We start from the raw sequence: 12,236 nt of genomic DNA on the forward strand, positions 1-12,236 counted from the left end.
ATGACTTTTTTTATTTAGAATTTAAACAACTGGTGAAAAACAATTATGTATAATATTAACTAGGTACCTACACGAGTACATCATCTGTTTCAGCATATTAAAGATAGAATAGATAAATGCTGTAGGTAGATAAGTATGTAGGAATATTCAAACCTTAATACATTTCTATCTTACTTACACAATAACCTTTTCACTACTAAGGTTTACTTTATATTTAGAACTAGAAAAATTTAATATTTTTAAAATTTCGTATTTTACTTATAGTCTAGTTATTTCCGAGCTCACATTGGATTCCTTTTTCTTATATGAGTGCGTAGGGTAAATAAAATGCTGAGAATAGTAGCCGGTATGGGAGTCACCAGCAGGACTCTTAGTCGGCTTAACTCTGCGGTAATACTCGACGGACTCCGCACAATCGCAGGCCAAGCGAGATTCTGAGCCACTGCTCTCCAACTGGTACTTAGGCACCACAATGAGACTCTCGGTTGATTTCGTTGGTGCGCAGTGGCTGTGGCTTCTGCCGTAAGTAGAGTAGTGATGGGGCGTCGCAGCCTGGCGATGAGTATGCTTATCTTGGGTTTGATGTTGATACTCGTGGTGGCTCTGCGTGCTTCGACCGCTGTGACTGCGGCCGTGACTCTTAGAGCGGTTAGCTTGTTTAGCACTCGTATCCAAGTATCCATAACCGAAACCGTAACCGCCAAATGCTTTTGTGGTCAAGTTATCCCAAGATTTCGGCTTCACATGTTGATGAGAGCTCTGGTATTGTATTTTCGGTGACGATTTCGTTTCAGATCGATCGTTGTCCCAGAAAAGAGTGTCACTGCTCAAAGAGGTACTGTAACTGGAGACAGAATTATCGCCGCACGGCGCAGTTGCATTGCTAGTCGCATAGGATTGTAGACTGCATTGGCTAGTCTGTGTGGATTCGGTGGCCAGGTATCGATACCGACTAGAACAGTGACCCGATGGGCATACCTTCTTTGTTCGCGAGTTCGCGTAACCATCAGGCTTTTGCGTTGATTTATCAACTTGTTGGCATTTTTCTTTACGTTTATGTTCCTTGGAGCATTCTTTTTTACGTCGTATTTTCTTTCTAGAATTGGGCACACAATTCGGGTCGCAGCAAGGACTAGCTAAATCATAGGCCTCCAGGCTATTGGCGTCTTGGTTATTGTACGCCGGCATGCAGGGGGTGCAACTGTGGCTATGGCTGTTTCTTTGAGATTTCGAATGTTTCCCACTTGATTTGTATTCATTGTTCGAGTTATGATTCTCAGAAGCTCTATGGCATTCATTTGGAGTTTTTACTACGTAGTGATGACAGTCTCGTCTATTTCTAGGAGAACCTACAGTGATTACAAAGCTGCCGGTACGAATGCTGGGCTGAATAATACAGGCACCGTAACGTGTATCCAGATATTGATACATGAAGACACTTGGCTGCGGTGGCTTAGCGGCAGTGACATTTTCGCTAGATAGTGTAGATCTGCAATAGGTACCGTTTACGTTATCGGTCACGTTGTTTTCTTCATTGTCGGATGCTACGTCAGATGGGGAAGACTTTTTCTTTTGTGAAGGTAGACTGTGAGTTTTCCAGTTGGAGTCAAAGAGTTGACGCTCGCGAACAGTTAGTTGTTCCAATTCTCGTAGTTTGGATTGTATTGCGCGTTGGATGTTGATGTATTTGAGATGCAGTTCAACTTTGCGGACGCAGTCTTCGAATATAACAACCATTCGCATGCGCGCGTCGCAGGCGTTGATGGCGTCGACTATGGCGGCGTGGTCGGCCCGCTCCACGTCTGCGCCGTTCACCGCCAGGATCACGTCGCCTTCGCGCATGCCCGCCGCCGACGCCGCACCCTCTGCCTCCACATGGTCCACATACGTTATTACTTCTATTTCTTGCTCCTGCAAAATATATGAGTAAACTGTTATTTCAAGCAAGGCATGGACTCGCTTGCGTGTGCCACTTTTGTCAGGTGCTTTTCCAAAACCGGTTAGTACTTACATACAAGTTTGTATGTATGTAAACTCTTTATTGTACAAAATAAGTAAACAAACACAGATGTCAAACAATGAAATATATGTACAAAGGCGAACTTATCCCTTTAAGAGATCTCTACCAGTCAACCTTTGAACGTTGAAAATGATGAAAATGAACTCGTATCGTACCGTCCCTCTCACTCTCGTTTTAAATATTATAAGCGTCAGCGGGACGGCAAGACACGAAGTTAGAATTTTGCACTTCGTAGTAGGTAAAGGGCCAGGTTGCCAAACGTTCCTTGCGAAAAGGCAGTACCTATCCGCTGTGACACACTTAACAAGAAAACATCAGATTAATTCTCAGGATTAATTAATATGGATTGTAGAGGGAACCATAATAAACTCTTATGGGGAAAAGTTGCAAAAGTGTTCAGCATTGGACGGTGATGTAGTTTTCGTGATCTGTTAAAAACATTATTGAGTGATTTTACTGTTTTTATCGTAATAACCCTTTAAAACCCTTCTTGCTACTGTAGCGCCGCCGACTACGATTATTCAGCAGTTTTCGATGAACACTTTTGCAATTACAGTTTGTGCTTCATACTATTACATTTTATAAATCATACCATACAGATGCTAGCTGGAATTAAGTATTTAGAATAGTTCGCGCAGCGCTTGCAAACCACTAGCCTATTAACCTATTACATTACATTACACACCTTTTTGTAATGAATGCCGTAGCTTTGCAGCGTAAATCCGTAGCTGCCGTTCTTTTTTTCGACGATGATCGTCCGCCGGCGCCAGTCCTCCTCGCTTTTGCCGGCCCTTTCAGATTTCATGGAGTCCCTTATCTAGTCAAATATAGTAAAATAAAAAACAAATCAATAAAATGGCAATAAATAAGGACAATAAGTGACACTTGGCTAGCTAGTAGATAGGTACATACGAGTAATGGATATATTTTAATTATTAACCTTTCATTTTGCTGAGATTAATACAAAAACATTACTGGCGGTAATCATTTAAAAAAAACTTACCGAGTTATCCAAAGAATCCTCTTTAGATTCGTTACTCAAAAGTTTCTTGCCATTACTCATGCTGCTCGGGCATCGTTCACTGAGTTTTGGGGAGCTCATGGCTACTAAAGGCGATGCTTAATTATTATCCTCAATTTATATTAATATATAAAACTCAGTTTGTATACGCTGTTACTGAGCGCTTGGTTATTTGCCGAGCATGCTGTATTCCGCTGGGGTGCGACAAATCATTATGGAGGACGCATGCGTGTCGCAGCGCGCTCTTATATTTAAAATTTGACAACGTAACCACTCCATGGATTTTCTAAAACTTATTTTACAATCTTTAGTATTCTCTTTTTTATAGAGATATAAACTAACTGTTTCGATTTGAGCTAAATCGAATTCCAACAAAGTACGAAGGACTAGGTTAACGTTTACGGATTTCGCACATGCGCATTAGACGAAGTTTTTACATCTGTCGATGGCCCGAGATTTGTTTGTCCGAATTTCTTTTATTTGTTTTCATTCGTCCGAAGGTAGGTTCCGCAAATTTTTACTGTACCAGATTAACGTTTCCCAGTTTTCATTTCAAGTATGGATTGCCATACATATATTTACTTGCCTGCATGTTTATCAAATACTCGATTTAATTTGATTGTCTTTCTATTTTTCATAGTTTACTTATGTTCCACCGACAAACCTTCTCAAACACTAATTTCTACTACTAACTTTTGGAAAATTAGAAAAACTAACCTTTAACCTTTCAGAGTATTTACGGTTTCAAGCTATTTTTATCCCAACATTCTGTATTAAGCCTGATCTCGATTGACATGATTTGTCTATAAAAAGAAACGCCGAATTAAGTAGGTATGGTAGTATTAAGTAAGTACCCCTACCTATACTTAAGTACTTTCATAATTTTTCCTCTGGACGAAGGTGAACGATTATATCCTTAGTTATTCGTTTCAATAATTATTTAAATTCAGTCAACCTTTGGTTAACCTTAAAACTTGTAAATATATGTATGATCAGACGTCACATCTTATGTAAACACTTGCCTACCTCTTCTTTGCCTACCTTCTTCAATCCAATGCCTCCGATTACATTAGTATATTGTACAATGTACAGTCGACGCCGAAGCTAAGTCCGTTTTGTCTAAGAGGTAAGTAATTTAAATGAGTCGGCGCGGCATGTGGAAATTAGGAGCAGTGACAGTTTGTATGGAATTAAAATAATATAAAATCAAAAAGCGGCTAAGTGCGAGTCGGACTCGCCCATGAACGGTTCCGTAGCAGCAAGTAGGTAACATAATATAAAAGTTCTTGTAGTTCGTTGTAACTTTGATCGATGTTTTAACAATAGTGTATTTTTTTAAATTAAGTATGACGTATTAAAAAAAATACTTACTAGATCTCGTTCAAAACAATTCCCGGTGGAAGTTTGCATGGTAATGTACATCATAATATATTTTTTAGTTTTATCATTCTCTTATTATAGAAGTTACAAGGGGAGGACACACATTTTACCACTTTGGAAGTGTCTCTCGCGCAAAATATTCAGTTTAGAAAAAAATGATATTACAAACCTCAATATAATTTTTGAAAACCTATCCATAGATACCCCACACGTATGGGTTTGATGAAAAAAAATTGTTGAGTTTCAGTTTTAAGTATGGGGAACCCCCAAAATTAATTGTTTTTTTTTTCTATTTTTGTGTGAAAATCTTAATGCGGTTTACAGAATACATCTACATACCAAGTTTCAACAGTATAGTTCTTATAGTTTCAGAAAAAAGTTAATAAGAATAAGAATAATTTTATTGTCGAACTGTGTACAAAGATGTTAAATTATACATATTTAGACACAACAGTTTGTCCATTACGGACATACAATATTTATGAAACAAACAGAAAAACTAAAACTAAATTACCTATTATTAGTGGTTGTGACATACGGAAGGACAGACAAACAGACAAACATGACGAATCCATAAGGGTTCTGTTTTTTGCCATTTGGCTACGGAGCCCTAAAAACCAAAAATGTAATAATTTAAATATATCAATATGTAATGTATGAGTAGGTAGATTATTGTTTATTTGGACAGGTTTGTTTTATGATATTTTTTGCCAGCATTGATGTCATGAATTCATTAGCTCAAACTGACAAAGCACAAGGAGAGGAGAGCGCAAAATACTGGAGTATCTAAATGAAAAGAGCTACTAGTTACCTATTGTTTGAAGCGTCAAAGGTGTCGAGGCGTTGCCACAAAGTCATGGAACTGGGTTTTGTTCGTCTTTATTATCAGTCTGCTGTAAGTGATGAGTACTCAGTTACTAATCCTTTAATAGATATTGAACTTAGTAACTTTGTTGATGGTAATCCGATCGGGTTAATCAATAGGCTACTTAAGCCTTGGAGTCACATATTATTTAGTGACAGCTCTGCTCGTTAGTCCCAGACTGAAACATTATACTGACTCTTTGTCTAAATAAAAAGTAGCCTAGAGCCTGTGGAACTCGACGTTCGAGAATGAGTGTCAACAATTTTACATACAATACACGACTTCACTTCACAATTATTTCTTTGGCAGGGTTGACGCGTCATTAAGAAAATAATGTTGTAGTTAATTAACCAAGGTAGGTACTTATTTGTCAACATAGCAAGATATTTATGACGCTCAATATTGGAGCTGACGACGTGCTCAACATTTAACTAACTGTATTTTTAAATATTATGCTTGACGTACTACAACTGAAGTTATTAACGCTTTGTGGAAGTTATTTAACTAATGACTTTCTTTAAGAAGTTCAAATGAATTCAAGGTGATTGGACCAATGTGTTCACTTTGGCGTAGCGAACGATTGAAGTATTAGGTATTGGCACGGGCACTGTGTCCAGGCTACTGTTAAGCCCCAATAGGGACGGTAGTCCTATGGACTGCAAGCCGGCTGCTGGGGGAATTAGGGCCGTTTCCTTGACCACTTTGATAGACGGCCCTGCATCACTTTCGTTACTTTTCAAAGATCTTCTAAAAAGCTTCATATATGGGAGGTCTGCTGCCGTGTCATATTTTCTGTTCCCTCTATAATTTTCTTCATTATCTGATTGAAGTGAAACATCTGAAATTATAGGTAAACCTAATTTAAAATTTAATTTAAAATATTTTATTTCGGAGCCAGGATCCATAATCAGTTAGTAACATTTTAATTTTGTTGGTAGAACTACCTACGGAATAAGTAGAGGTCATAATAATCTAATCTCACTAAACTACTTAAGGTAACGGCGCCTATTACCGTGATACTTAAGGAAGTTTTCAAATGAGTCCCAAAAATTAAGGGCATCAAAGCTCCTTAACAAACGAGTTTTTTTTTATTTAAGAGCGTTTATTGAACTTTAGTTATTAGTATTTGATAAAATGATTATTGAAATCAAAATACCCAAATCTTCTATTACCATGGTAATGGACAGGCTGTGATTCTATTACCGCGAATTGAGCTTCTATTACCGAGGGTATAAAAAACAGCAATTTTCTACCATCGGTAAAAGGAACCCGACTACTCATGATTTGGAACTTAACACCGAGGGATTAAAAAAAGGTAATGGCTTTGGTTCTGTATATTATATTGGACACCAATTTTTTTGAGAAAACTAAAAAAAAAGTATGATTCGAATAGTGTATCCAGCCCACTGTATTTTTTATGCTTATGCCACCAGTAATAGTTTGATGTATGCATGCTGAGTAAAAGTCACAACTTTATCAAAAAAATCTTCACTTACGGTACCCTAAATGTGAATTATTTTAACAGAAAAATAAAATGTCACTCGGTAATAGGTACTTCTTTAAGAACCACATTACCGACCCAAAGACAATTGAATGGGTCGGTAATAGATTTCCATACATTCTATTACCGAGGGTTAGGCGATCATACCATCGTTAATTGGCTTAATTTGGAGTATTGTAAAATCGGATTCCGACCCATACAAACAATAGGATAGAGTTGTGTTTGCATTACAAATCAAAAATACTTATTACATCCTTGGCATGTAACCAAAATTACATAACTGGTAAGTAAATATAAAATTTCATCGCAATATTTAAAAAATAAGAGTTGTTAAAAATTAAGAGTTTTGTTAATACTTTTCATACCACGGAAATAGTTTTTCAAAAGCGTGAATAGATCAAGATTGGAATAACTGTAACAAGTTATATAAACGATAATTTATACCAAAAATAAAGCATGAAGAACCAAAATCACCACTTTAACTATTACCGTGGTATACCACGGTATTACAATCAACAGTTAAAAATGGCGCCTATCGCCGTTGTATTTTATTTTCCATTTTAATCGTATTTCCGGGCCAAAAAATATACAAAAAGTATTCAGAACTCGTACAAAAAACTATAAAAAGCCATTTAAAAACCATAATATTAGTTCAATTGCCATAACTATTTTGTAAAACACTAAATAAGATTCGAGTCTGCATGTGGTGTCACGAGTTAGTATGGCAAATCCTCTTCCGTCGGTGCCATTTCGGAAAATCACGATTGGGAGATATTTGATTCATTCACATACACTAGCGCTCATAGATCCGTGAGTCGACTAAATAAGCTTTTATCGTGTAAAATATATTTTTTAAGAAATCTAATGGTTTGATTATAAAATGCGTATTTTAAATTGCCGCGGTGATGGCCGTCTATTTTAATACCCCCGGTAATAGGCGCCGTTACCTTATGCAGGCTTTTTACTAATAAAGTATAATAAGCGGAAACGGACTGAGTGGATCACAGTAACATATTTATGACTTCTTATCCAGTGGAAGCACATCCATATAGTTGGTAATTTGTTGCGATTTAAACGGGTTAAGTAATTTTCGTCTAGACCTGATTTTTCAGCTGGTGTATTTTCTTTCGGTGTCACCAGGGCCGCCCAGGGTAAGTTCGCACCGGAGCTTTCGTCTTGCGTCGGCGCTACTCCCACGATGCTCTGCGCTGTCACATTTGTCATTAGTGGCGCTGGAATAGCACTCAAGTCCATCGCTGTCCCATTGTTATGGTAGAAGGTCAATGACTCTTGATTTCCCCTGAAAAGAGTTAAAAAGAACTGTAAAAACCTCACTGTATCTTTTGAGGTACATTCGTAACATAATAACTCTAGGCTGGCCTTCTGTGGTGTAACTTGAGCTGTATTAAATGCTTAGTTAAATATGCCATAACAAGCTCGTGATCGTAATCACTTTCGAAAAATTGGATCATGTTGGCAATACTAGGTAGTTACCCATATAAAGCAAGTGGCTGAGAAAGTATCACACATACGTATGTTACATAAATTAAGTGATGATAATGACATGTACATACTATATTCTTCTTTCTTCCTAACTCACACTGTAATCTGGCGTCAAAAATGTGATATTTATAATCTTGACTGGTGAGAAATCGCCACGTGACAGTGTAATTTTACCTACGGGGTGGTGACTAAAGTAAACTTAATCTATCTACTATAATTATACAAAATTGTTTGTCCTGACTGATTCATCGCCCAGCCGAAACTACTGGAGCCCGAAACTTGCGATTGGGCAGATATATTTCTTGAGGGTCATAGAAATCCACTAAGAAGGGATTTTTTGAAATTCGACCTCTAAACGGATTTAATGGAGGTTCAAAGTTTGTATGTAAACCTGTCGTTTTGAAGCTAGAATTTTAAAAAACTTTTTAAAGGGTCAAAAAGGGGTTGAAAGTTTGTATGGAACTTTGATCGTTTATGATATTGGTGCGTTCGAAAAACGTATTTAGGCAAATTTGAAGAAATAAAAAATACGTTCGCCTTTTTTTAATTTCCAACTTTACAGGGGCAAAATAGGGTGATTACGTAACGTATCGCCCAGCCGAAACTACTGGAGCCAGAAACTTTAAATTTGGCAGACATATTTCTTGAAAGTCATAGAGATCCGCTAAGAAGAGATGTTTGGAAATTCGACCTCTAAACCGGTTTAATAGGGGTTCAGTTTGTAAAAAAAAAATGTAAACTGTTTACTTCTCTGAAAATGATTTCTGTTCAAATTACATTGCTTAACTTCTAATCTTAGTTTAGGTATTAAAGAGCTTTAATACAATTCATTATTATTTTATTATTATCATTATTAAAACAATATAAAATTATTTAGCACAATAGGGTAGACATTTGGTAGTCTATTTATTTAGTTAGGAAATATCGCTTGAGGACTCGTCTTATCTGATTACCGGGTACATTTTCCAGTTTTATTTGTAGTTTACTTGGAAATCCATTTAAAATACTGGTCAGTATGTAAGTTCGTTTTTGAAGCTTATTACGTTGAAACTTTTTTTAAAGGGTTTTATTCTTTTTTTAATAATTTTTCGTTTTGTATTATTATGCCTATACTTACGTCATGTTGGCCACTTCCTCATCTGATTTGTTGGTGATTATACCGATTTGGTATACCGTGGCGTGAATCACATACCTGAAAATATATGTACGTATATTTTTATCCCATCCATTCCAAAACCGGCAATAGGCTAGTGTCCTAAAAAAATCTAATAACTCTATCAGATTATCAGAAAATATTAGACACGTATTTTTTCTTTTGACAATTAAACAACAAATAATGAAGATTATACCCAGTTAATGTTCCGTGTGACGACACCCCGTGTGACACATTTTAGCACAGTGATCCCTTGTGATACAATCGACTATTATAAAATACCTGCTTAGTAAGAGTACAGTCACCAGCATTAATATCTGCCACAGCGGAGCGTGCAAAAATATCTGACACGTCCTTCCGGCCCTAGAAATAGAGTCGTATCAGTTATTTATGCACGCTTGTTGTGTCAGATATTGGTGCTGGTGACTGTACCAACATTACCCTAAGAAAAGGTTTGAAAGTCGTTTATTAATCCCTCTCGAAAGTGTAGTCTGTAATGTTACGTGAAAATCCATTACTGCCCCTCTTTATTTCTAATGACATTGCCAATCAAATATTTAATGACACATATCCTTCTGCACTAGTATGTAGGTACTATAAAATGCGAGTTTGTGTGTATGCGTGTGTGTTTGTGTGTGTGTGTGTGTGTGTGTGCTTGTTACTCTTTTACGCTAAAAACACAACGAATATCATAAAAATAAATGCTAGATTTAGGTCAACCGAGTAAACTATACTTTATTAAATTAACATCTATATAATATTGGTTCTTACATATCTTTCGTCGAATTCGTTATATTCGCATGGCTTGTAGTTTCCTGTCCAAATGTGACAGGAAAACAGAAGACACCCAGAAAAACCTTGAAAATAATGACTGTTTTATACCATAAAATGTCTATACTTGTAGGCAACATGTTCTGTCAAATATGACTGAAGCATCTAAATGGCCAACTGAGACGATTTCTACGTGACACGATACGAGTAAAGCCACAAACTTCTATAGGGCACCTAGATACACAAACAAGCATTTCACATATTACATGCCGTGTGGTGTCGGTCAAGAATTGCACCACCCCCTCTCTTCCCGTGGGTGTCGTAAGAGGCGACTAAGGGATAAACCGGAGGATGGGCAGCAGCGTTCTCCGCGAACTATCGGATATAACTGCGGTCGCCAACCCGCCTGCCAAGCGTGGCGACTAAGGCATTTTCCCCCCAAGGTAAGATCGCGGGATCGCGGTGGATGCGGAAAGCACAAGACCGGTCTGAGTGGAGAGCCTTGGGGGAGGCCTATGTCCAGCAGTGGACGTCTTTCGGCTGACATGATGATGATGATGACATATTACACAAATTATAATTAACTAAACAAATTAGTGTACTGTCTCGAGAACACATTGGGAAATTTCGCCGTGAAATAAAACTTGGAGTTGGTTTAAGGGCACACTTAGCACTCACCCTATAGCTCTCCCTAGCAAATGTGACAATTATTTTACACTCAAATCATTTACTTTAAGGATTTGTTTATTTACTAGTACCAAAGCGTAACATATTTTTAAGGCGGGATTACTAATACTATAAGGTTTACTATATTCATAAGTATAAGTTAACTACTTACGGTTAGGTAGGTAAGTAGTGTCTAAATGTATGGAAATGTCCCACCTAAACCCCATCTCATTAATATCAAGCTGTACAAATATGGATGTTAACTAGATAAAAGATTACATTTAGGGGTTGTTTCACCATCCATTGATTAGTGTTAACTAGCGGTTAGGTGTGATGCCGTCTCTATTTGTTTTGTTCGAATATACGGAGACAGCATCACATTTAACCGTCGGTTAACGCTAATCAATGGATGGTGAAACAGCCCCTTAATTTTTAAATCTTACCAGTAGAGCGTCCATAATGTTCAAGTACAAAGTATGCATAATTATTGTTACATCTGTGCACCGGCTTATATATCAAATGGATCAGTCGTCGGCGCACTATTAGCACATGCATGCAAACAGCTAGACACGTAAGTGCTGATGAATATAATTAGCCGTAAGTAGATGATCATAACAACGCGATGCTGTACCGTGCATCGCGTCCGCGTGAAATAGTTAGGAAGCTATGTTGGCGAACGCAGATTTATGAAGTTTTAAGAAAAGTGGGGAATAAAATTCAGACATAGTTCGCTGGCAGTCTCTTTGCTAAACGGTCTGGAATAACATACGCTTAAAAACTAACGTAAGGTGGAGAAGTATAGAACCTCCTCCTTGTTTAAAGTCAGTTGTAAAAACAACTACGGCTCGGTTTGCTACGGCGGTTCGGTTGTGCGGCTGATGTCAAAAATATTATTTTGGTTCTCTTTTGGTATTTAGAACTGCCTTTTTCGATTGTTTAGTATAATGTAATTGAACAATTAGTAAATTGAGCCCCATAACAAACATGTTTACGAGTTGTGTGATATGTCATGCACACTTCAAAAACTTGTGAAGGACATAATTTAAGCTTGAAGATTTTCTTCCACTCAGATACTTATTGTACTCTATGTTCCAAATACTATCGATAGAAAAAATATATTAAAAAAATCAAACCGACTTCGAAAACCACGAATATATGTTATTGTCTACCAATTCGAAGTACCTAAGCGTCAGCCCCGGACCAATGGAGATATTTGATATTTAGAAAATACCAAAATTTACTACCTTTTTTCTACTATTTGATACCTAACTTCAAGTAATTAGTAAAGTCAACGTCATAAATAAGTGATCACTTTTGTACCTTGTCAATTTAACGTCATGTTTGAAAAGCCATACG

General features: G+C 37.2%; 2 protein-coding genes across 2 annotated transcripts; both read right to left on the reverse strand.

The window, feature by feature from the left end:
* ssp6 (PDZ domain-containing short spindle 6) lies at nt 1-4,116 on the reverse strand. The gene is made up of 3 exons (XM_074103950.1): nt 3,024-4,116; nt 2,706-2,837; nt 1-1,911 (listed from the first exon to the last, which is right to left on the reverse strand). The coding sequence occupies exons 1-3, from the start codon at nt 3,120-3,122 to the stop codon at nt 259-261; spliced, it is 1,884 nt and encodes a 627-aa protein (XP_073960051.1). The 5' UTR covers nt 3,123-4,116; the 3' UTR covers nt 1-258.
* A 688-nt stretch (nt 4,117-4,804) lies between these two features.
* On the reverse strand, nt 4,805-11,501 carry LOC141435257 (uncharacterized). Its single transcript, XM_074097941.1, has 5 exons — nt 11,324-11,501; nt 10,215-10,300; nt 9,408-9,482; nt 7,888-8,087; nt 4,805-6,124 (listed from the first exon to the last, which is right to left on the reverse strand). The coding sequence occupies exons 1-5, from the start codon at nt 11,360-11,362 to the stop codon at nt 5,823-5,825; spliced, it is 702 nt and encodes a 233-aa protein (XP_073954042.1). The 5' UTR covers nt 11,363-11,501; the 3' UTR covers nt 4,805-5,822.
* Nucleotides 11,502-12,236: the final 735 nt, after the last annotated feature.

The sequence above is a fragment of the Choristoneura fumiferana genome, chromosome Z, assembly GCF_025370935.1.
Source record: "Choristoneura fumiferana chromosome Z, NRCan_CFum_1, whole genome shotgun sequence".
Lineage (NCBI taxonomy): Eukaryota > Metazoa > Arthropoda > Insecta > Lepidoptera > Tortricidae > Choristoneura > Choristoneura fumiferana.